The 23,215-nt window shown below is 36.9% G+C and overlaps 1 protein-coding gene across 1 annotated transcript in view; it reads left to right on the forward strand.

Annotated features, from left to right (window-relative positions):
• The window catches only part of ELP2 (elongator acetyltransferase complex subunit 2), a 40,264-nt gene extending 18,604 nt beyond the window's left edge, over positions 1-21,660 (forward strand). Inside the window, exons 10-22 of the mRNA XM_005153413.4 lie at positions 794-894; positions 2,806-2,937; positions 3,436-3,585; positions 6,779-6,967; positions 8,818-8,887; positions 10,831-10,926; positions 11,054-11,111; positions 15,047-15,119; positions 15,554-15,740; positions 17,308-17,429; positions 17,897-18,039; positions 18,526-18,639; positions 19,614-21,660. Coding sequence (XP_005153470.2) covers positions 794-894; positions 2,806-2,937; positions 3,436-3,585; positions 6,779-6,967; positions 8,818-8,887; positions 10,831-10,926; positions 11,054-11,111; positions 15,047-15,119; positions 15,554-15,740; positions 17,308-17,429; positions 17,897-18,039; positions 18,526-18,639; positions 19,614-19,770 — 1,592 coding nt within the window. The 3' untranslated portion in view covers positions 19,771-21,660. The remainder of the gene's footprint in view (positions 1-793; positions 895-2,805; positions 2,938-3,435; positions 3,586-6,778; positions 6,968-8,817; positions 8,888-10,830; positions 10,927-11,053; positions 11,112-15,046; positions 15,120-15,553; positions 15,741-17,307; positions 17,430-17,896; positions 18,040-18,525; positions 18,640-19,613) is intronic.
• Positions 21,661-23,215: the final 1,555 nt, after the last annotated feature.

The following is a 23,215-nucleotide window of genomic DNA, read 5'->3' on the forward strand; positions in this document are numbered from 1 at the left end:
CATCATGCCTCTGCATGCGTGCAGCTGTTTGCATTCTGTGGCCTGCCCAATCTTGGGTTCCCTGAAATAGCTTCCCCTCTTCAGTAGAGGCAGGTTGGCCTGAGAGACATACTCTCAGTGCATAAGGCAGGAGATCTGGTTCTGATATAAGATACCACCTCATAAAGTGCCCACCAATATCTCTATTCTCAAGAAAGGTTCCCTAGTGGTTCTCCTATGGATTTCTCAGTCGGGTGATGAGCCAGCTCCATCCTCTCCATTCTGGCTGTGTTGAGCAGTTGTCTGGAATGTTTCAGTGCATTTTAGGGAGTAGTCCTTACTATTCTATATATTGCAAAGTGCTACAGTCTGTTGAAGTCTATATTGTATCTAACACTTAATTTGGAAAAAAACCCCGGTGAATATTGGCATAGAGATTATTTTGTTTTAAACTGTAATTTCTCAGTAAAAATTTATTTGGGGAATAAAACTGAGAACTGCTATGCAGTGTCTCTATGAAGCTCTCTTTTTCTTCACATTACATTTGTTTCAATATCAATTTTGAGTGAATAAACAGAATATGGTTGTTCTCATGTATGTGTTTTACATTTTCTTTGGGACGTTATGGCTGAAAAATACATTAGCTTCTAATGAATGTTTGACCTGAACCGAGAGCTTAAGTTTGGCACTTAAGTACTTCATTGCATGTCTGATACAGAACAATTTTCTTAATATGTTTGGTTTTCAGTATGATCAAATACTCTTTAGATAGTATTCTTGTAGTTGTAGTATAATTGTTTTCCTTGTACTGTAGATGGCAGCATGCAACAACCAATGCGGATAATGTCTGCATCAATGGACAAAACTGTGATCATCTGGGAACCTGATAAGGAATCTGGCGTCTGGCTAGAACAGGCAAGTGTCAAGTCTTTCTCACAATAATGTACAGTATTCAAGTTGCATTTCCAGCATCGTGTGTGTAGTGTAGGGAACAAAAACTCTACAAAATACTAGGACGAAAGGTAGAAACATTTTCTTACAGAAGTACTCATTGTGATGCTGTGTTGTGAGTAAAACTGTATTTTTCAAAAAGGATGTGATGCAATATGATTTGCTTGCTTTCTTGTTACCATATTAAAGAGTTTCTAAGGGGAATTTGTGCTCAATTGTCATTTATAGTATAGCAGGCTAGGTGTTGTATGGTAACACGTTGTGTACTCCTGGCAAGAAGAAGAAACCTTTCTGAATTATTTGTAGTAATCCTCATGGGAATGTGTACCCAAGCAGTTACTACAGAGCAGCTGACATGCAATTCACAAGCCTGGTTTTACTCACAGTAATTTGTTCATGGGCTGCGTCACTAGGTTTTTCTGCCATGTGGTCTGGTTTTTCACATTTCACGGTAGTATTTTGAATGCTGTTCCGATGTGGATCATCCTAAATAAACAAGTAGTACAACGAGATTTATCTAGTCCTGTGCCAGATGTCTTTGTTTTCAGTTGACCTGCTTTTCCAAATTTTAACAGTTTGGCTGAAATTGTTTGTGTTGGCTTATGCCAACCATTGTTTATGATCTTTCCGGTCACAGAGAAAGTTCTAATCCTTTCTTGGGTGAAAAAGAATTACAGTAGCATGTTTACTTTTTCCTTTGTTCCATTGAAAAGCTCTTATGCCTTTCTACTTGAAGTAGAAATTGCTTCATAATAGGATGATCACATAGAGATACCATGTCCCTAGTTGAAATGCTTAGTTGTGGCTAAATTTACAAGCTTCTAAAAAGGGGTTGTGCAGTAAAGCTTGTTGCGTGGTGTTACTCTTTGTTTTTCCATTCTGTTAGCATTGGTTAGACCTCAAATGTGCAGCACACAGTTCAGATTTTAACTGCAGCAATCCTTTTTGCATTGAGGGAGGGAAACCTGAGCTGGAAGCTGCAGGGAAGAGAGGCACAAGGGGAACATCACATTTTCTGTCTTTCTCATGATAAAAAAGGAGTCCTCACAAAATCATTCCCATGCTCAGAGGTGAGACTAGAATTCTGCCTCTGCCATGGCATATCAAAATCACTTCCATGAGAGAAGTATTTTTTGAATTATAAATGGGCATATTAGTCCACAGCACCATTTAGAATGAGATACAGATTCATTTCATTGTGATCTTAAAAGCAGCTCTATAATAATGGGGGAATTGTTAAGAGTTTAGCTCGAAGGGAATTGTGGTCTTATCTCTTGGATAAAACTTGATAATTTAATCTTTTAATGTAATTAAAAACTTGGAAGAGCACTATAGGAACTATAAGGCATTTGTGTGTGTATACACACACAAGGGAAGCACAAACCAGAGGCCAGAATATGCCACAGCAGGAATGTAGAGCAAATTCTAGGGATTCATGGAGAATCAGGGAAGTGGAAATATGGTAGTGAATTTCAGAAATTAAGGCTTGGAGGGGCAAATAATTGGGAACTATTTTCCTTTGAACCATTTTTCCGTTTTGTGCAACAGATGACAAGAAACTTGCATCCAACTGAATGGAGTGAACCATGGGAAGATTCCATTCCCCATTTCATATAGTGTATTGTTTTCTTTCCCTTAAGGGACTGAGCAAGATCCTGTCCTTTTATGAAGGGAGGCTCCATTAAGGTGGCATGCAGCTTGAATTCCCATGATATTTTAGTTCTTAATTTTGCAATTAAAATACTCTTTAAATGTATTTTTGTGTGTAATGCAAATTCTTGCCTACAGCTAAATTTTCATCTCATGAGGTTAGGATGTGTTTGTATGAATGGGAGACAGTTTTCATGGATATTTAACTTCTGATTATTAATTTAGGTGCGTGTAGGTGAAGTGGGTGGCAATACCCTTGGATTTTTTGACTGCCAGTTTAGTCCAGATGGTTCAATGATAGTTGCTCATGCTTTTCATGGAGCATTACATCTTTGGAAACAGGCTACAGGTGATAAGGTATGTTGTTTTTTTTTATTAGTACTTAAAAGACTTACACTTAAATGTCACTTGAAGTAAGCTCTGTTCTTAATAGAAAAATTTAACAGTACAAGCTAAAATTAATGATGGAAATAGTTCTTCTTTGAATATAATATTCTGTGTGAGTCTTGCGCCTGTGCAGAAGGGGGGTTGCAGTCTCCCAGGCTCTAAAACTAGTTGCTTCCCTGTGGAGCCATAAAGTCAGTGGAATGCACCAGACTCCTTAGGGGTTTTGCTTTTTTCAGAAGTGGTTGCTAAAACAATAACACAAGTTTCTTTCAGATTGGAGCAGTAAATCAATATTTGTGTCTCTGTCACCACTTTGAGTTCTAATAATTTGCTGGTTTCAATGTCTTTTGTTTTTTTTGGCATTTGTTGTTTTTTGTTTCTTTTAAGGGCAGTAATACTTTTATTTTGGTTAGAATATGTCAGTCAGTCAATTGAAAAACCCTTGCTGCTTTCTGACTTTTGTAATAGAAAGAATGGACTCCAGAAGTGGTGATTTCAGGACATTTTAACAGTGTAGAGGATGTACAGTGGGACCCAGAAGGAGAGTTTATCATCAGTGTTGGTTCTGATCAAACTACTAGACTCTTTGCTCCATGGAGAAGAAAACAAGAGACAGAGGTATGATCTTCAAAGATTTTGTGAGCTTGGTAAAGAGTGCTTATCTGTCCCAAGTTTGGAGCAGGTCACCTGAACATAACTCAAACCTTGAATTGTCCCCAAGCTATGATCTGTTCAAAATTGCTTATGTAAATGCTTGGATTAGTCATTGAGTATGTGCTGGTTTCACTTTAAAAATGCTACTGGCAGAATTTTAGCAATTGACATAGCATGACTGCTGTTTAATCCTGAGCTTGCTTCCAGATTACCTTCAGTTAGTGTTCTCTCAGGGTCTGCAGTAATTCAGGAGGAGGTATATGTGGCTGATTCTAATAACCATCTACTGTCCTTATTTAACACTTGGCTAAGGACTGCTGCAGGTAATCATAAAGTAACTCAACTTTGGTTGTGTTTTATTACACAAACTTAATCTAAGCAAAATTCTCACTGTAATTTTTACTGTATTTAGGTTATGACTCTGACTGTTGTACCAGAATGATTATCTGAACTTCCTGAGTGCAGTTGGTACCTGTGCAAGCAACTTTTCAGGAAGAATTATTCCTTACTAACTTCATATATTCCAAAATAAGTCTAAACTGTGGTAGGAGAAACCCTAAGAATGTAAATATTCCTGTTCCTAGTTGCTCACACATTTTCCTCATCTACAAATACATCTTTTTCTTTCAGAGCAGTATGAATGTTCCATTCAGGAAACTGTCAAAAACTAGCTTGAAATCACGTGAGGCCCTGTGCAAGCTGTGCTATTAGTTGGGGGAGGCAACGGGTGGATCTCACAATTGTCTCATCAATGCATATGTAGTGTGATCAGCACAGGATGTCTGATGTTTTTCAGAAAGTGAATTTGGCATCAATGTCTCGATTTCCTTTTTTCAGGCCACACAGAAGTGGTGGTGAACCCAGCTCAGATGCTAAGCTTTGCCTTGTGTGGTAGGAAGGGCATCTCCAGTTTCCTTCTCAGTCTTTTCCCCCAGTCTCCGATCTGGAGGGTACAACAGCTCTGTGGAAATGATAGTATGTTGAATTTGATGTATGATTGCAAAGTCCAGGGCTAGCACATGATGTAAGTTGGCAGCATTCAAAATAGTTGTCAGTACCACATTCTGTGACATACTCAAGTCCTACTCTTTATTACGTATACTGCTTGCTAACATTTAATCCTATTTTCTGAAAGACCTCAGTCTTCTATGACTTACCTGTACAGCTGTTCCTTCTGTCCCTGAAACTTTTGAATTAATTGATTTAGCATAGTGATTGCAGTCTTCATATCGAAGTTTGGTGTGAACTGAACTATTTTACTTCCCCTACCTGTTCTGACACAATATCATGTGGATATTCCAACCAGGTGTAAATCCAAGTAGCATCAACACTTGTTGCTGCACAGGGTGTGGGAGAAAGCTATAGTATCCTGTTGGTGGGTTGAGGTGGAAGGTTAAGGTAGAAATAGATAATTTGAAGAGGTGTATTCAGGACTTCTGAACTCTGAAAGCCAGGTTAGTTCTGCTGCTCATGAACTTAGGTATCAGGCTTTTCAAATTACCTACTTTCTTTACCATGCTGGGTTTAGCATCTGAAAAATTGTAACAGGTGACATCTGATGTTTACAGGACACAATGGATTGTTCAAATAGCTATGAAAAGTACTGCAGATCAATGTTCATGTTTTACTCTGTAAAAAGAGAACTCTATGTTAAATGCAAATAACTATCCTGGCTTGAAACCTCAATTCTGATATCCTACTGGGTTCCAGTATCAGAAATGAGTGAAAACAATCGGCTTCGATTTGTTATGCCAATTTGCACCTTGGTTTTTCTGGAAGAAGCTTACTGCATGACTTATGCAGCCCTCTCCTTGTTTTGGGGTTTGGTTTTGTTTTTCTTTTTCATTTCTGTTTTGTGTGTAGTTCCAAAGTATGCAAACATGTACCTAGTAAAGACCTAGTAAAGGGTAAGAAGAGTTTATAGCGCTGTTCTCATGTAGATTTTTTGGTTTGGTTTGTTTGGTTTTTTTTTTTGGGGGGGGGTTCTTGTTTTTGTTTGTTTTTCTGGTAAAAAAATAACACCTTTTTCTCACTGGAATAATCAAGCTCTTGTGAAAACATGAGATTTTGTAGGATCCCATTCAGGTTTCCCCATTTGAAACTTAGTTGAATTTTTAGTGTGATTTATGCAGTTCACAGGCAATGTTGAAGCCTTTCTTTATGTTTGTATATCCAGTGCAATGTAAATTCTGTCTTGGCTGCAATTTTCCAGGCATTATAATACTGATCTAATTCTGCTAGTTGTCAACTCAAAAGTACACACTGTATTTTTCCAAATGAAGAGTCATGTAGGAATAGTAGAAAATGACACTAAAAAACTTTTCATGAAAATGCATTTGCTTGAAAATAGATCTGTGGGGATTTTTGGTTTAGAATAATATTTTTTCATGTGTGGAATAAATAAGATTTTTAGAAAACCAAGCTAAATAATTCAGTATATTTTTTGCTAATATTCTTTGCTTAGTGTGACTGTAAAACTAGTTTGTCTAATTTTTGGTTAGCTGTCAATTCTGGTTTCTTGGATTAATACTTGAAGCATGGGTATGATTATTTTGGGAAACTAGGAAAAAAATTAATAATTAAAATGAAAACACTTCTAAAATCATCAGGATTTACCAGATGTTTTTTCTATAAGAAGCTATTTTGGTTTTGTCAGTGCTTTGCAAAGCTTCTATTTAATGGTCTCACTAAAATCAAGTATTTAAAGACAGGAAGTAGGAACCTGTAGTCTGCTGACAGCAGTGCTGCTGTGCTTTGTGAGAGACAGGTAAAGGAAGCAAATGACAGTAAGTGGCATACAATCCTCCTTTTGCTTAAGCAAATTATGTCCTATTCGTGATTATCTAGCATAAAGAAGTCACAGTAAAAGGCAGTCAGAGTGCCCTTAGTAACAAAGGGCGCAGCAAATGCCTTAAACATATTTGTGCAGGGTCACAGTTTACTAGTTACAGGAATTGTTTGGTGGAAAAATAAGTTTTAACTGGTGTATGTGAGCATATATCAGTTTTATGAATCATGCATACATCAGTTTTATGAATCATGTCTGTAGAAGTTGCTGTTAACTTTATGTTAATAAAGTCAACAAGTGCTAGTACTTTTTTTGAACTCAGAATCTCTAGTTAAGAGTTGTGTTTTAACCGACTATCTGTTCATCTAGGTAACCTGGCATGAAATTGCAAGGCCTCAAGTACACGGATACGACATGCGTTGTCTGGCAATGATCGGCCGGTTTCAGTTTGTATCAGGAGCAGATGAAAAAGTGCTTAGAGTTTTTCGTGCTCCCAAGAATTTTATAGACAATTTCAGTAACATCACTGGTATTCCAGTGGAGAAGCTGTGCTCCCACGTAAGTGTGCTAAAGCAGTGCTAAAATGAAAACAGTCCTCTTTCATGTAAATAAAATTAATGCTTTAGAAAATGTAAAATTTCACTGAACTGCATAAAAATTACATTAATAGCTCTGAAACCTTAACCTGGTTTTTCCTTTTCCTTCTATTGGTTTCAGTGTGTGTTGTTTTATATGTATTTTTTGGTGACATCTCATAAAACAGATTGCATTTGGAACTTACCAAGACCTAGTGTCTGAAGATTGAAAAGAGCATGAGTAAATTTTAAAGTTGTCACACCAAGTAGACTACTGCACACACTTTGTGGGTTGAAAGCAAGCAGTAAGGACTGGGAATGTGCTTCTTAATTTAAGGGTGTAGTAGTCTTGTCTAGATGTAATTACAGTTGTGTGGTTATGTGTTTTTTGTTTTGGGGCTTTTTTAATTGTATGCTTGGAAATAACAGTGCTGAAAAAGCTTTATGCTGTTAGTTGTTACATATAAATATTTATAAATATATATTTGCTCATGCCTTATTTCCTCTTGGCATGGGAAATCTTCTTGAGGCCTTTACATTCCAGTTCTTAGTTGTCAATAAGTGTAGTCTCCTGCTCTGTGGAAAGATAAGACTGCTGAGTTACTGTACTTTCCTCCTCATTTGCTTTAAGATCTAGTTCTGTTTTTCTTTGCATTTTGTAGAGCAGACCTCATTCAAGGTAGCTGCCTCTGTAGGTGCCTTGCATGCTTTTTGCATTTCTGGTTCAAAAGCAAGTGGTGTTTTCTGTGCAGCTTCTCAGACATGGATTAGGCTTTCCATTTAATTTAACAATTGAGATACCTGGGAAAGAAATCTATTAATTTTTGATAGCAAGAAGTTGCATAAATAGCTGTTTAGTGTGTTAATTCCATAAAACTTTGTGAGCGTGTATGTTAATGATACTGTGCTTTCATAATGCTGGCAGAGGTCATTAATCTTTTTTCATGCAGACTTTCCTTATCAGGTCTTCCTCTGTGTACTACTTTTTGATTCATGATATCACAATGTTTCATATGGGGTTAGTTTAAAGAGGCAGATTTTATTGACTCTAATATACAGCTGCTCTTAAAAAACTGTATAGCTCAAACACAAAAGTAATAAAAAAAAAGGCCATCTTAATATTCAAAAAGGGTTGAATAGGATTATATTTAGTTCAAATCCATGGGATTGTGTTACACCCTGGTTTGTAATGAAGAACCATTTTTGGTTTAGAGGCGTTAGACTTGTGTGTGTGTCTCCCACATTTTCTCATCAAATTATGAACATTTAAATAAATAATATAGTATTATGAGTTGTCACCTAAATTATTAGTCCAAATCTGGAAAGCAATCTTTCTTCAGACTTTTCAGACACTGTAAGAAAGGGGTTTTACAGTTATTAAATCTGATCTTTTTCCATCTCTGCACAAAGGCCCCAAGTTCACTTACCCTTTCTGAATTTTTTCTTTTATCCCCATACCTTTATGGAAGTATTTGCTGTGATGATTTATCTTTCCTCTGTGCTGTCTTGAACAGGCATGTACTCTGGTCTGTGCTATGTACCAAGTTGTGTGTGAAGCTGTGGGCACACCCTCTGTCCTGTTTTCCAAATTGCTGCTTTATTATTTCACCTCAAAACAGACCATTTCCCAGTCCTATGGTGTTAAACTGCAGTGTTCTCAGTTAATTGATTGATTAACAGATTCTGGATGAGTTGGGAGTTTTTCAAAGTGCCCCCCTTCACTTCTCTAGAAAAGTCACTCTCAGGGGTTTCTTGAATTGTGGACTTTGAAATCTGAACCTACATGACAATCCATATGTAAGCTTTATGTATTTATTTATTTATTACATTCAGCAACCATCTGATCTTCCAGAAGGTGCAACTGTGCCTGCTTTGGGATTATCCAATAAAGCTGTTTTTGAAGGTATGGCTAATGAAAAATAATGGTGGTAGTGTTTCGTGTGGAAACTTTGATTTAAATGATTGTTTTAGTGTACATATTTTCGTTAGGTTTGTCATTGTAAGCTTGACTGCAAGTTTAGAATCTTAGAAATAAAATTGTGCAAAGTGTTTATTTCTCTAGTAGCACCTAAATACGATGCTTAAAAATAAAAAAGCACAAGTGAGGATCTTTCCTCCCTTTGTCTGATTTCTCCTCTAACCATTCCCTAGTATCTCTTGCAAACCTTCCTTTCCTGGTTTCCATATTGTGTGCTGCACCTCTCTTTCGAAGGAGCCCCACTCAGTCTGCACAGTGCTCTTGAGAGCCTCTGCTGTTGACTGATCTTGATGAGTTTCACATGAATGCTGAGGCACATTGCTCTCATGTGATGGTTATGGGAGTAATAACCACAGCAGGGTATTATTAGAATTTCCCCACTTGCTATTGTTGCTCTGTTTTCTCCATGCCCACTACCTACCCCTCTAACCCCCTAAGAAGACTGGTGACTTTTAGCCAAAAGAATTAGTATTGAATAGCAGCATACTGTAAAAACTAGGTTCAGAGTTGTTAAAGCAGGACTAGCTGTTGCTACTTGTGGTTGCTTTGTAAAAGTAACGCTACATTCTGGAGTCATTTTCATACTTTCCTCAAATGTTAGCCCCCTTGTAGAAGCTTAATGCTGCTTTGAGGAGGATCAGTGGCATGTTTTCTGTTCCAGTGAAAATAGCCATAAATGTGGGAGTTTTTTTTCTAGGAATGTGTTGCCTTGTGAAAGTATTTGGGAAGGAAGAATTAATTGGCCAACAGTAGCTAATGTTCTGTTGGTGAAAGGCTTGTGAGGTGCCAGATGAATTTTGCTTTTCTACTGCTTTTTCATGAGCTCTGCTGAGAGGGAACAGTACTTCTTTTTCCTAGAGTATTGTCACACAGAGAATAATTAATTTCCATTGATTTCTGGGTACACCCAGAAGCAGCATTATTAGTAGAAGAGCTGTCAAATTTTCCTGCATTGTCCGCCATTGCCCACTCAATGCTGTCAGGCACTGATGGCTTGTGTTAAAGCCCCATAGACCTTTCTTCTTGCTTACTCTGCAGAGGAATCTTCCTCATGAGTGATCACCAGATAGCAGTCTTCAATTAGATAAATATTGTTAATTTCATTTTCAAGGGAAGGGAAGACAGGATGAATGAGAAGAATAGGTTTTCTGTTCTGCTTTTTCTGTACTTCCTTTTTTAAACCAGTGCTGTATTTGAAATGTGCATTTGGCAAAAAGTTAGATTGTCTGAGAGCAGCTGTTACCCAACTCTGTATCTTTTTCTTAAATAATACCTTCAAAATGAAGGACAGAGTTGAATTTTAAATTAAAATTAACTGGAGTAGTGTCAGTTACTTCTGGTACTTTTGCCTAAAGCTAAGGACTGAGCCCTTGGCACTTCTGCTGAAGTTTGCTGATTGTAGATAAGTTTCTGCAAGTATGGCTTTTCATTTAGCTATCTACAGTAAATTTAGGAATTCACGACTTGTATTTGAGATTTTTTGCCTTAGGCATTTTCAGATACAGAAGGAGAGGTCTAATGTTGGGGAAGCATAGGTTCAACTCCTGGTGACTACTTCCTGGTAAATCAAAGTCTATTTTAAAATCTCTGAAAGAGACTTGTGCAGATGGAGACACGTCAGTGTTGGAATGAAATTAATCCAGAAGTTAGATTTTATTTTTTTGTATTTTTATTCTCCTCCTCATTCTCTTGTACTTTAGAATAACTAGATTCTAATATTCATATAATTGTAACTCTAGAAACAAAGGAACCTGATGTCCATTGCTTATACTGTAAAACCAATAGATTTGTTTTTCACTTGTCTAATAAGTTTTTTCCCTTATATCAAGTATGTTCTCTTGAGCTAATGAAGTCCTTACTTTGAACAGGAGATATGGCTGTTCAACCAGCTGAGGATGAAGAAACATTTAATACCATTTCGAATCAGTATCCTGAGATTTATTTTCAACCCTTGATCCTTACAGGTATGATATTAATTTCTGTTGTAGAAAATAGAGAATGAGGTTCATTGGGTATAACCTTGAAGCATTTGGCTGATTTTTTTAGATTAGTTAGTACCAAATTTGATTATGTTGTACAAATGTCTTTTAGAGCCTCCTCCAGAGGATCACTTGCTGCAGAATACCTTGTGGCCTGAAATTCAGAAGTTGTAAGTTTTATTTTCCTTTTTTATTTAATTTATGAAATTTCCAGAAAGCTATTGCAACATAGTCATGTAGTCTGGTCTTGTAACTCTTCCTGTTTTACTACCTGATTGACTTTGTGTGCCATGTATTGCTTATAAAATAATTTATATGTATAGAAAAATGAGGAAACAATGCCAGAAATGGCAGTTAAAACTGATGTGTTGTGAAGTTTTATTTCACTAGTTGTTTCTAGTGAAACAGTGAAATATGCATATTTTTTAGCACAAAGCTAAGCTTTTGAATTTGTAATGAGCAGACTTTAATTGCTCCTTTAGAAGTTTTGTCTTTTGGAGGTCTGTTTAGGGAACTGATCCTTAATATTTTCATCCGTTCCAAGAGAATAGTAAGGTTCCTGGTTTGCTACAAGGAGCTGCAACATGTTCTCATGGTCTTATCTGTATTCAGGAATGTGATGGGCGTCTCTTTCCATGCTGCAGCCTTTATTTCTATCTTTCTGCTCTGCACATCTGCTTAAAACCTTGCCTATACTGCATGTCTCTTGGCATAGGGAGTTTTTTGTCTCTTTCCACTTTGTGGCACTTGCAGATCAAGTCTTTCTGGTACAGAGGTAAAGGCTGAGGCATCAATGCAGGGGCTTCCCCCTACAGCCTAACAGAGCTGTAAGGTGCAACAGATGGAGGCAGCAGTCAATATCAGATGTGTCTAGTGATAGAGCAAAGTGATGAATGTTGAGTGAGGTGGTTACAGATCCAGTTTGGGTATTGAATGCTGACAGAGCAGGTTGTGGATTGCGAAGATAATAGTTACATAGTCATGACAGTAATTGCTTTGAGGTTGAATGGTTCTTCAGCTATGTTTTGTTCCTTCTTTCCTGAGATTCACAACAATTTGCAATTGAAGATTGTCACCTTATTTGTTCTGTAAGGATCATGTTAACACTATGCTATGCTCTGACAGTCTTCAAAGCTTTAGTATCAGTCTTCAAAAGAAATGAATCATCTCAAGATCTTATGGTTTATTTATCTTAATCTCCTGAAAGAGTGGTCTCAGGCAGGAACAAGAATAATGTTGAGCCTTTGCTGATGCTTGCAATTGCCTCTCTACATTACAAGTTTTGTGACTTCACTTGGGGGGCAGGAAATAAAAAGCTTTGTGAAAACAGTTTGCAGGTGGTTTTAATTTGACAGAGTAGGAGGTTTTGTGGGAGCTCATCTTTGCCTTCAGTCGGCACTTAATTTTCTTTGAGTGCTTCTAAGCTCTGTTACTTTGTTTGTACTCAAAAGTGCTTATAGAAGGGAAGATGCTGGATATTGGACCATATCTATGCGTTTTGTATTTTCCAACCATTACGTTAACTGCTTCTCCTGTGTGTGCTATGGCTGCTAATGTATCCACTGCCATAAAGGTACCTTATCAAACTACTTAAGTAGTGAAAAGAAGCCAAGGCCAAAATTTTTCTTCATTTAATTTTGACATTTCTCAAAGTCTAGTGAGCCATGAATCTTTAATATTCTGCTAACAGGAGTACTGCATATCTGCTTTTATATCCTGCATTCATTAAAATAACTGCATTTTATGATGATCTTAAGTGACTTACCTGAGCAATTTTTTCTGTTTTTAGAGACACTGCTAGTGATAGGGATTCTTTTATGCAAGGGCAACAAGATGTGAAGCATTCATAGACTTTCAGTTTTTTTTCCTCAGGATAATCTTGAAAGAAATAACGTGAAATCGCATAATGTAGATTTCAAGTTGCCATAGCAGCAGAAAAACAGTGTGAAGAACTGGCTTGCTAAAAATAGCTTGTTTGTCATTGACATTTGTGCATTCCCAGCTCTAACTTGATACCAAATTTTGAAGGATTTATGTTGGGTTTTGCAAGGCTTTTGCTTAAGTAGGTTTTAGTATGAAGAACTTGCTGAATTTTTTATATAATAACTTTAAAATAAAAATATGATAAATCCTGTAAGAGTGTGCTAGCCTTTATCCTCTCGGAAAATTACCATAGAGAGTATATGTGCAGCAGGCTGAGGTTAAAGTGTTGTCATAAATATACGTTTATATGTATGTACATTTCATGTAATGCACTTGGAAGTCTTGAGGAATCCCTTTTGACCTTAGAAAACTACTGTAGTCATTTGTCTGGACACCTTGAAAGTCCAGTTTACCAGTGCATGAATTGTATGCTATGAATTGCACATTGTTAAGGCAGAATCTCTTGTGTTTGAAAGTGTAATTTCATTATTGATTCATTCTCTCAATTGTGAACACTTTTTTTGGTATTATATGACATAATGAAGGGATCAGATTGCATGTATGGGGGCATGAGAGGGGCTTGTACTGGAGCTTCTGTACTTGAAAGGCTGATAGTTGTTCATACAAGCATCTCCTACTGCCACTAACTTTATTCTCTTTACTGGAGACAGCACTGACCTGTATAGGCTGTCAGTCCAACCTGTGGTAGTCCTGCTCATGTGACTTTGCAGAAGACAGTATTTTAGGTTTTGTTTTTATTTAAATATTACATTTTAGTGCTTCTGTTTAGCAAGAGTAAAGTTGCATGCAGGAGCTCAAAATGTTTCTGTCAATGTGCTCTTCAATATTACATTTAGGAGATAATGCCAAAGTAATTGAGGACTTGTTTCACAATGTGTTCCACAGGTCATTTTTTCTTTGAATTCAAGGAAATTTATACTTTTAATGGAATAAATACTTTTCAGATTTAGACAATTGACTTCCAATGGTTTTTGCTGCAGAATAGTCCCCAGGAATGGGCTTTAAAAGTAAGCATTATGATAAAACTCCTGCTGGTGGCAGATTAAGAGGAAGACTTGCAGTAGTACCTTAATCATTATAAGATGCAATCAGATTTGCAAATTAATGTTCCAATTAACAGCCACCAGTACCTCTCCTCAGGCACAGTTACCCTTCATGAAAAACCAGTGCATTCCCAGTCTTCAGACATGAATGTGGGAGTCTGTCTGTGGGATATGCCCAGCAGCGACTCTTCTGGATTCTGTTCAACAAATAGAGACAGTAATTTGTCATTGAAACAGATGGCTGTTTTGGCTGCAAGTGAAATCCAATGAATATCAATCCCTTATAAGAACTTTGCAACACTCCTGACCAAAGGAGTTTATTAAGAGAACTGCCCATCTCTTCAGAGGTAGGAATCAAAGGAGTAACACCTCCCCCTCCTCCCCCACCCAACTGGTATTTAGATGATATTTATCCACTATTTATAGGTTTCATCTCCAATTTTTCTTTACTTCCATTCTGTTTTCTGTTTTTAATTTGTGTTAATCTGTGTGACCTTTCTGCTTATTCACTAAATCCCAGTCCAGAAATACGAGCTTCAGTCCCAGCACAACTCGTGCAAAGACTGATCAAAAATGTATTTCTGGAGAGAGCTACAAGGTTTGGGTTTTTTACAGTGTTGTATTCCTTCTGCAACATGATTTTTCTCCTCTGGTTCAGAGATCTTTCACTATTTCACAGAACAGCAGAACAGGCATCCTTTGGCTGGGTGTTTGTAGTGGATTTCTTTGGTGATCTTCAAATGTATGGCTTCTGATTTTTTTTTTACTGGTACTGTTAAAACTGCTTTAGAAGAAAATAAGAATACATTTCATGCTCTTCTAGTCTGCTTTGTTAATCCTTCATATAGCTTCTGCAGTGCTGATGCTTTAGGGCTAGGGAATGGGCTGGGCAATTTTTTTCTGTAGTCAGTTCCTAAATGTGAAAGAGTTTATGTGGATGTTTAAATTTAATGCTGACCATGATTAGGAATTACTTGGGACAAAGTACTGAAACACTGGCAATAAGTTCTTGGAAGGGGCTTTCATGTTTGCAGAGGGATTTAAATTAACATAAGAACCTTGATGCATACTGCAAAAATGACTGTGATGTGTTAAATATCTTTTCACATTTTTTTCAGGTACGGACATGGATATGAAATTTTTTGTGTTGCTTGCAATAGTTCAAACACTCTAATTGCCTCAGCATGTAAGGTAAGAAAAGATTCTAGCACCATCTAGTGAAAAATGCCACCACACTTCCAGGGCTGACAGAGCAGGAATCAGAATTCAGTTTGGGCTGAGTTCTGTTCTTTCACTTAAATGTGAAAAGATTTTGTATAGATGACAGTTGTTTTGCAAAGGTGAGAGTGAATGCAGATAAATTATTATTCATGAACTATGCATGATTCATTTGAAGATATTAGTAAGATAAATTCTAACAAATACAGGTATAAAACATTTACTTCCTGTAAAATCAGCATTAGTAGAAAGTAGCAAAAAAAACTTCAAACTTTTCAGGGGAAAGCTGGCTCTAACTTAATTGCAAACCTTAAAAGAAGCACCCTGACATCTTTGTCTTTTGAAATGTGTGCCTTTTATATTTGCTTTTGATAATTCTCACTCATATTTTTTTCCCATCAATACAGGCTTCCAAAAAAGAACATGCAGCAATTATTCTGTGGAGCACTGCTTCTTGGAAGAAACTGCAGAGTTTGTCATTTCACAATCTGACTGTTACCCAGCTGGCATTTTCTCCTAATGAGAAATTTTTGTTAGCGGTTTCTAGAGACAGGAATTGGTCACTGTGGAGGAAACAAGACTCATCAGAGTCAGGTAAGATATGTGAAGTGGATATACACATTTGAAGACTTCATGGTTTGTTCAATACTTTTGTCTTCAAAATACTTGAAAGAGAATTGGTAAAAATATTTTAATGGACATTTTCTGTACAACTTTTGAGAGTTAATAGTATTACAGACTCCTAGTGCTTTAAGAAGTGCAGTTAATGGTATATAGGAAAGCTACAAATGGAATTAAAGTGTGGAGAAGAATATAATCAGGCCTTAAGTACTGTTTAGTTGATGGATGTAATGAAGTCTGCTATTTGTCCTCCTGCCTCCTACTTTTGAATATAGGTTTCAGATTTACTCAAATCAAGTATCCATGCTGGACTGTAATGCTGGAACCTCAAACTGGTATTCTGTGAAGGAAAACCTTCACCTCAGTGTTCTATGCAGGCAAGGCTTTGAAGGTTCATTGCTGTACACGTGTCCTGCATAGAGCTGCCTTGTTTCTGTTTGCAGGGCATGATACTTTGAGACTCTTGACAGGATTAATCTCTATCTTTGGTGTGGCTTTCTGGTAATCCTGTACAATTGATTAATTTGACTAGGACTGTCTCTGTCTGGAATAAATGCTGATAATAAAGATTCAGTTGACTTTCTTATAAAGACTTTGAGCCTTGCAAAATCATGAGGAGATTGCTGTTGAATGCTTAAATGGATTCCTAGAACAGATGCTTGTGCTGAAGGCGATTATCTTGCACTGTTGGCTTAATAGCACATAAACACTATTGGGGTCTGTAGTTTTCCTAGAGACTTGGCAGTGAGTTTTGGTCTGTTCATACAGTGTCTGGTTGTATCCTAGCTTGAGATTTCTGTACTTTTCAGACTTCAGTTCTAAAGCCTGGTGTATTGCCCACCATAGTTACACAATGTTTCAGGATAAGGAGTATAAATTGTTACCGTAAGTAGAGGAAATCCAGTTTTCATCTGTTCATCAATAACTTTTCTGTCTACAAAGAACAGTGTTATCAGTATAAAGTGAAACTGCTGGTATTGGCATCCTGAGAAGTGGTTATGCAAAATTTATGTTCCAAATATTTTCTGCTTAGGAAAAGTATTCCCATTTACTGATCAGCTTTATTACCTGCTTGTATGCATATTGAAATGGCAGCCTGTCTCTTTGAGAACAGATTAATCTTTACAATTACATTATTATGATTTAAGTTCTTGGGGCTTTACTTCGCAAATAAGTACTATTTTGTAATTTGGGATACATGTACAGAAAATTTTTGAAGTCAGTGTTGTTAGGAAAAACTTATATAGAAAGAACATGAAAATCTTATGCTTGGGCTTACATTCTTCTGAAAGAGGTCCGCGTGTGAAAGATCAAACTGTTACTGTTTCAGTGTTATAAGGGCTGACTGATACCGTGTTGAACTGGTGCTAATTATCATTGTGATATGTGTTGGAAAAAAAGATTGATATGGTGATGAGTATTCACAATTGCTTTAAAGATGAGTGGAATAATGACTGAGTATTCCTGTAGTTCTTACTGAGAGTTAAGAGAAGTAACAATTACTTTTAACATGCAAGGGTTTTTGTCTGTTTTACTCCAGGACCATTCTTCAGTTGCTGTGCATACACAGACAAAAATACAGCTGTTCACAGTCGAATCATTTGGTCTTGTGACTGGACACCAGATAGCAAGTATTTTATTACTGGCAGTCGGGACAAAAAGGTAATTAATACAAAAGAAATTTTAAAACCACAGATTTATTTTAGAGGTACTTTTAGATTAGCAGATGCTGTGTTCTAATGAGCCCGTGTTCTGTAAATACAGAAAAATCTTTGTGTGTGTATTACATAGAAATCAGTGAGACTTTCGTATGCTAAATAAAGTACTTGTACAAGACTGTGGTCTGCCAGTTGGACCTTCTCCCTTCTTTTGTCATGCAGTAAGACAAGCATATGTCACATAACTCATGGGTCTCTCAACTGTTCTTCAACTTTCATAACAGAATCTGTTTTCGTTGTCAGTATCTTTCATAAAATCAGACTGTCTCAAAAGTCGAATCTGTGTAAATAGACATTTTTATTGGTTTGGGGGTTACCCACTATTTTAACTAAGTTATTTCTTATTCTTTTCTAAAATGCATTTACAAAAATACTGAAGTGAAAATTCTTAGATGATTCTCTTTCTTACAGGTCATTATATGGGGCAATTGTGATTTATCTGTGAATACTGAAGGGAATATGTTGAATTCAATCAAGCCTTGTTCAGCAGTACTGGATGCTGGAGATTCTGTTACTGCTGTTAGTATCAGCCATGTGCTTACTCCTGATGGAAGGTATTGTTTTTTTTCTGTAACGCTGTTTTGTGTTATTAGGATTTTTTCTGCTTTAGTCATTTTTCTGTGGCTAAAGAGGCCTTAAAATCTACTGGTAAAAATATTTTGATCGTTCTTTAACTGAATGACCTCTACTTTTTGGATTTCACAGCTGTCTTTTCAGGTGTATGGTGGCTTCTCCAAACAGTGTAACAAGAAAAAAAAAGTCGTGAACACACCTGAAACATATTTATTCTTCCAACAGTGCTGGCTGATCTGATGTTTTAATAACCTCCTTTTTCCTAACCAAATATTTTGTATGTTTCTGCTTTGCACATTTTTTAGTGAAGAAGCTATGATACAAATTGTGAAAAGTAAATATTGATTTGAAGGGCAAGGTGGAACAGAGTTTTGAGTATTAGTTCTTTCTAGCTTGCTTTAGAGCCAGCTTCACTGAGCTGCCTACTGTAATCTCTTTCAGAACTAATGCAGTTATTCTCTTGATAGATATATTGTTGCAGTAGGCTTAGAGAATGGGAAGATTACATTGTACACATGGAAGCAGAGTGGGCAAGAACCAGCAGTAGCTGACTGGACCACGTGTGTTGAGATGGATAACAGGTATGTCTTAAAGTAGGTTAGGAGCAAAGAAGTATTACTCTTGAGACTAGTAGTGCTGGAGTTCTATTCTTATAGTATAAAATGATATGAAACTGGTCTATTTTTATATAAAAAATCATTATCCTTTTAGGAAAAGGTTGATCCCTGAAAGTCTAAAGATGTCTTCAAGTCAAAACCTGGAAATAAAAATACTGGTTATTCAGATTTATTAAAAGACCAAAACAAAACAGAAAACCCCAACAAACACCAGTGAAAACCAAGGGGGCAGCTTAAGCCACAAAATATTTCAATCTGTGCAAATACTTTGAGAAGTCTTACCCTTTGTTTGCCCCACAGAAAGAACTTTATTATCTTTAGCCATAAAATAAGACGATAGAAAATACTGAAGTGTCTATGTACATCAGCAGAACATTTTGAAGTGGATGAGAGCAAGCTTTCAAGAGCAACTTCTAGCAGAAACCAAAGGAATGACAAGCTATATCTGGTGCTGCAGTTCTGACAGTTAGAGAAACTCTCTGTAGAAGGACCTTGATGTTTCACTTGAAGCACTCTCCTAGATTTTTGTTCCACATACTGACATTGGTAGTACCAGAAATGAAAGTTGATGGTGACTTTAGCGTGCATGTGCTTGAAGTGTGTTGGAAAAAGACACCAGATAACAGGAAATTCATAGGCTAAAAGCCAGAAATCTGTCATATCTCAGTAATTGAAATGTTAGACCTGCAGCTTAATGTGATAAAACTTGAAATCAATAGCTGTTTGAATTATTGATAAGTGAGAGAATAAAATGGCATTAGTGTTAATGGTCCTACTTATTTTCAGAACTTAATACCTGCTGGTTGTCACAAGTCAGTTTTTCCTCAGTTGGTAGTGTTAATAGATAAGTACTAATTATATAAATGTTGATGTTTAGACTCACATGCCCAACTGTGTGTGACATTTTGTAGCTACCTATGGATTTCTTTTTGTTGCAGTCAAAGTCATGCTCTTGCTGTGAAACGTTTATGTTGGAGACATCATGCAGGCAGAGCTGGACATAATGATCAGAACAGCAGTGAGTGGTTGCAGCTTGCAAGTTGTGGAGCTGATCACTGTGTTAAGATATTCAATGTCAACAGATTTGCTGTTTAGCAAAGGCAGCTGGCCTGTCTTTGCAGAATGGATTCACAACATTTTATTTCAGCTTTTAGCCATTTTGGTTGTTGAATTTTCTGCTTTCTGCTGTGGAAAGTGAAGCATCTGACATGTAACTTATTAAAGCAACTTTCATGGTAGTTTGAAATGTCAAATATTTTTTTTTAATTCTGCAGTTCCAGAAATATGAAGTATTTTATATGTTTTGGTTGGTGGATATCCTGGAACTGAGGGATGGGAGGTGGGGTAGGGTGTGGGAGAAAGATAATGAGACAGCTTTGTTCACTGTGACTCCAAGGGTAGGTGGGAAGCTGCCGGTACTTGTGTAGTTCTGTGCTTGGGGTTGCAAGTGGAACACTGAATTTTTTTGGAACTCTTCATTCCTGTTAAACGTACCTGTCAGTCAGCCTGCCAGGGCTGACACTGTGTGTTTAAGCATGTGCAGAGATCAGAGTTAATATACAGGTTTCTCTGATTGCCTTCTGAATGTATATTACAGCCCTGGTCCAAGTCTTACAGCTCCTTATTTTCAAAGGAGTAGTTTGTGTTTGCATGCCTGGACAGGCCTGCTTGTTTATTTTTATTCCTTTCTTCTGCTATGCAGAGTGCTGGGCTCATGCTTCTTGGTCATATGGTCATATTAAAGCTAACTGCACAGACCACTTAGATCTCTGATGTTTCCCTTGTGTACCTGTGAGCCCCCTCTCAGCACAGTGCTATAGAAGAGCCACCTCTTACTCTGCTTGAAGGCTGTCCTCTATGGTTTGGGCTGGAACAGCTTACAAATACCACTAGGAAGGGGCTAAAAGGTGGCAGCCATTCCTTACGCTGCCTTTGGACTCTAATTGACTTTTGAGTGCCTTATCTATTCTGAGGTCTTACTATTCTGATGAAGACAGGTTAACTTAGTTGTCCAATAGTGTTAGGATGTAAATAGAATAGTAGTAGATGGTGGGTGCTTCAGAACTAAGCCTTTACCTCAGCAGGTCTGTACCTGGTATCAAAGTCTAATTTAGAAATCAGTTAAACTTTGTGAATTAAATAATTTTTGTTGCAGAACCACTTGCTGCCCAAACTGGTAGCTGTCATGATTTAATCCCAGCCTGCAACATGCAGCCACTCGCTTACCCTCCATCTATGGTGGGATGAGGAGGAGAATCAGAAAACAAGGTAAAACCTGTAGGTTGAGATAACAGTTTAATAATTGACATAAAATAATAATAAAATAATAGTAGTAATAATTGTGATCAAAAAGGAGACAACAGAAGGAAAAAGGAGAGAAATAAAACCTAAGACGTAGAAATGGTGCACAAAACAATTGCTCACCACCCACTGACCGATGCCCAGCCCATAGTGGTTATCAGTGGCTCCCAGCCAACCTGATTCCACTTTACATACCGATCACGACAATCTATGGTATGAATATCCCTTTGGCTAGTTCAGGTCACCTGCCCTACTTGTGCTCCTTCCAGCTTCTTGTGCCCCTCCTGAGTGGCAGAGCATGGGAAACTGAAATGCCCTTGATCAGTGTAACCACTACTTAGCAACAACTGAAAACATAGGTTTGTAATCAACATTATTTTCAGACTAAATCCACAACATAGCACTGTAACAGCTACTAGGAAGAAAATTATCCCAGTCAAAACCAGGACAGTCATGCAGAAGTAATTTGAATTGTGTTTAACTCTTTACTGTTTTGCATCTTTAGATAAAGACTACAGTTATTTCAGAGTGGTCCAAACTCTTTTCAGAGTAATTACATAGTTCATGTTGTAAAAGTTTTTATATTTTAGCTTTTTATTTTCAATTCTGTTTTTCAGCACTAAAAAATAAAGGTTCAAAATTATTTGGGGAAATAAAACTTCTTAATAAAGATGCTTTGGTACATTTTACGTGTGGTACCTGGTGGTTTCCTTACGTGAGTGCTTTAAGCATTTGAGTAGTGTATTTTACTTGTCCAGAAGTTCCTAAGCAACCATAGATTGTGTTTTGGCAAAAGAAAAACATTGCCTATCTCTCATGAGGTTTCAGAAAGCTGCCAAAAGTGGAACTTTTATTCTATATCACAATTGTAATTTGGTATCTTACCTACAATTCGATGATAGTACTGGATAATACTTTCCAGTATTGGTACATCTTGCCATGTGGCCACATGTATGTATAGGCAGAAGTGAAATGTCATATTAGCTGTCCCTTTTACTTATTTTGTGAAATGCTGTTATTAAACAAGCATCAGCTTTTATATGATTTGGTAATCCATTCCATTACCCCGGGGACTTTTGTGACTCAGTCACATTGAAGAGTATATACCTCATTGTTCCAGCTTTAAATACATCAGATTAGTCTGTTGATATCCCAAGTCTAAATGTTTTTGATAGACCCTTTTTTATTTTCAGTCAAGCTAGAGGTTGTCAAGAGACACTTTGACACACAATATTTTTTTATGTACAGGGTTATCACTTTGCTGGCATTTAGTGGTCATGACCTTTACATATGCCTTTATCTTCTCGGTAAATCCACTAAAGTCTTTTCAAACTATCATGTCAATCAGCATCAGGATAACAAGTCAGGTAAGTGACTTCATTATCTCAACTAGTATCAGATTATTTGGATCAATGTAAATGTGACACCAAGGAAAACTCAGTGTTATCATAGTGATCCTTTAGGAGCAGCATTGTCTGCCTTATGAAAAACAGAACTCTTTAAACAGCAAAATAGAGTCCTGAGAAAATTTGTTTTCTCGTTTGTTTGGTTTCTTTATTTGAAAACATAGAGAAAATCTAGCATTTGCCAGGCATTTACTATACTTACTGTATTCATTCTACTTCATTGTTCTTGTTTTATTGGTTTGGTAAAAGCTGCTGGAATCACATGCTTTATTGCCAGATTTGTTTGGGGTTTTTTCCCCAAAAAATGTCTTAATTAGGTTTTTATCTGAAGAATCTGTTGTTGGTTTTGTCCACAGAAAGAGGCTGTTGCTTTTATTTTCTTCCATGTGTTTTGTATATACTTACTCAGAGAAACTGTATTTAATTCATTAAAAGTAGTGTGTACATTCATGTACTAGTTTGTACCTTAAACAAAAATACTAGCTGACTGACAGTATACCACTTACATAAAGCAGTTAGACATCTTAGAATGCATCCATTTTTATTTCTACAGTTTCTGTGTTTTTGTAGCCTCCCTTAAATGAATATTCTGATTTCACTCAGGTGTGTTTTGGAAGATGGAGTTAGCCTCTATACTTTGCAAGTTGCTTATATCACCTTTTTTATAACAGGTGGTTCAGCGTTGTCACAATGCATACAAAGTCGAGGTAAATGTAGTCTTGTTTGCTTATTTCCATTTCTCTTCAAGTCTATCAGTTAAGCCCTGCCAACTCCAATTTTGGGGATCTCCAACTTTTCACAGTGCAGCCTCTGATGTTGCATTTGTTTTCGCT

The sequence above is a fragment of the Melopsittacus undulatus genome, chromosome 1, assembly GCF_012275295.1.
Source record: "Melopsittacus undulatus isolate bMelUnd1 chromosome 1, bMelUnd1.mat.Z, whole genome shotgun sequence".
Taxonomy (NCBI): Eukaryota; Metazoa; Chordata; class Aves; order Psittaciformes; family Psittaculidae; genus Melopsittacus; species Melopsittacus undulatus.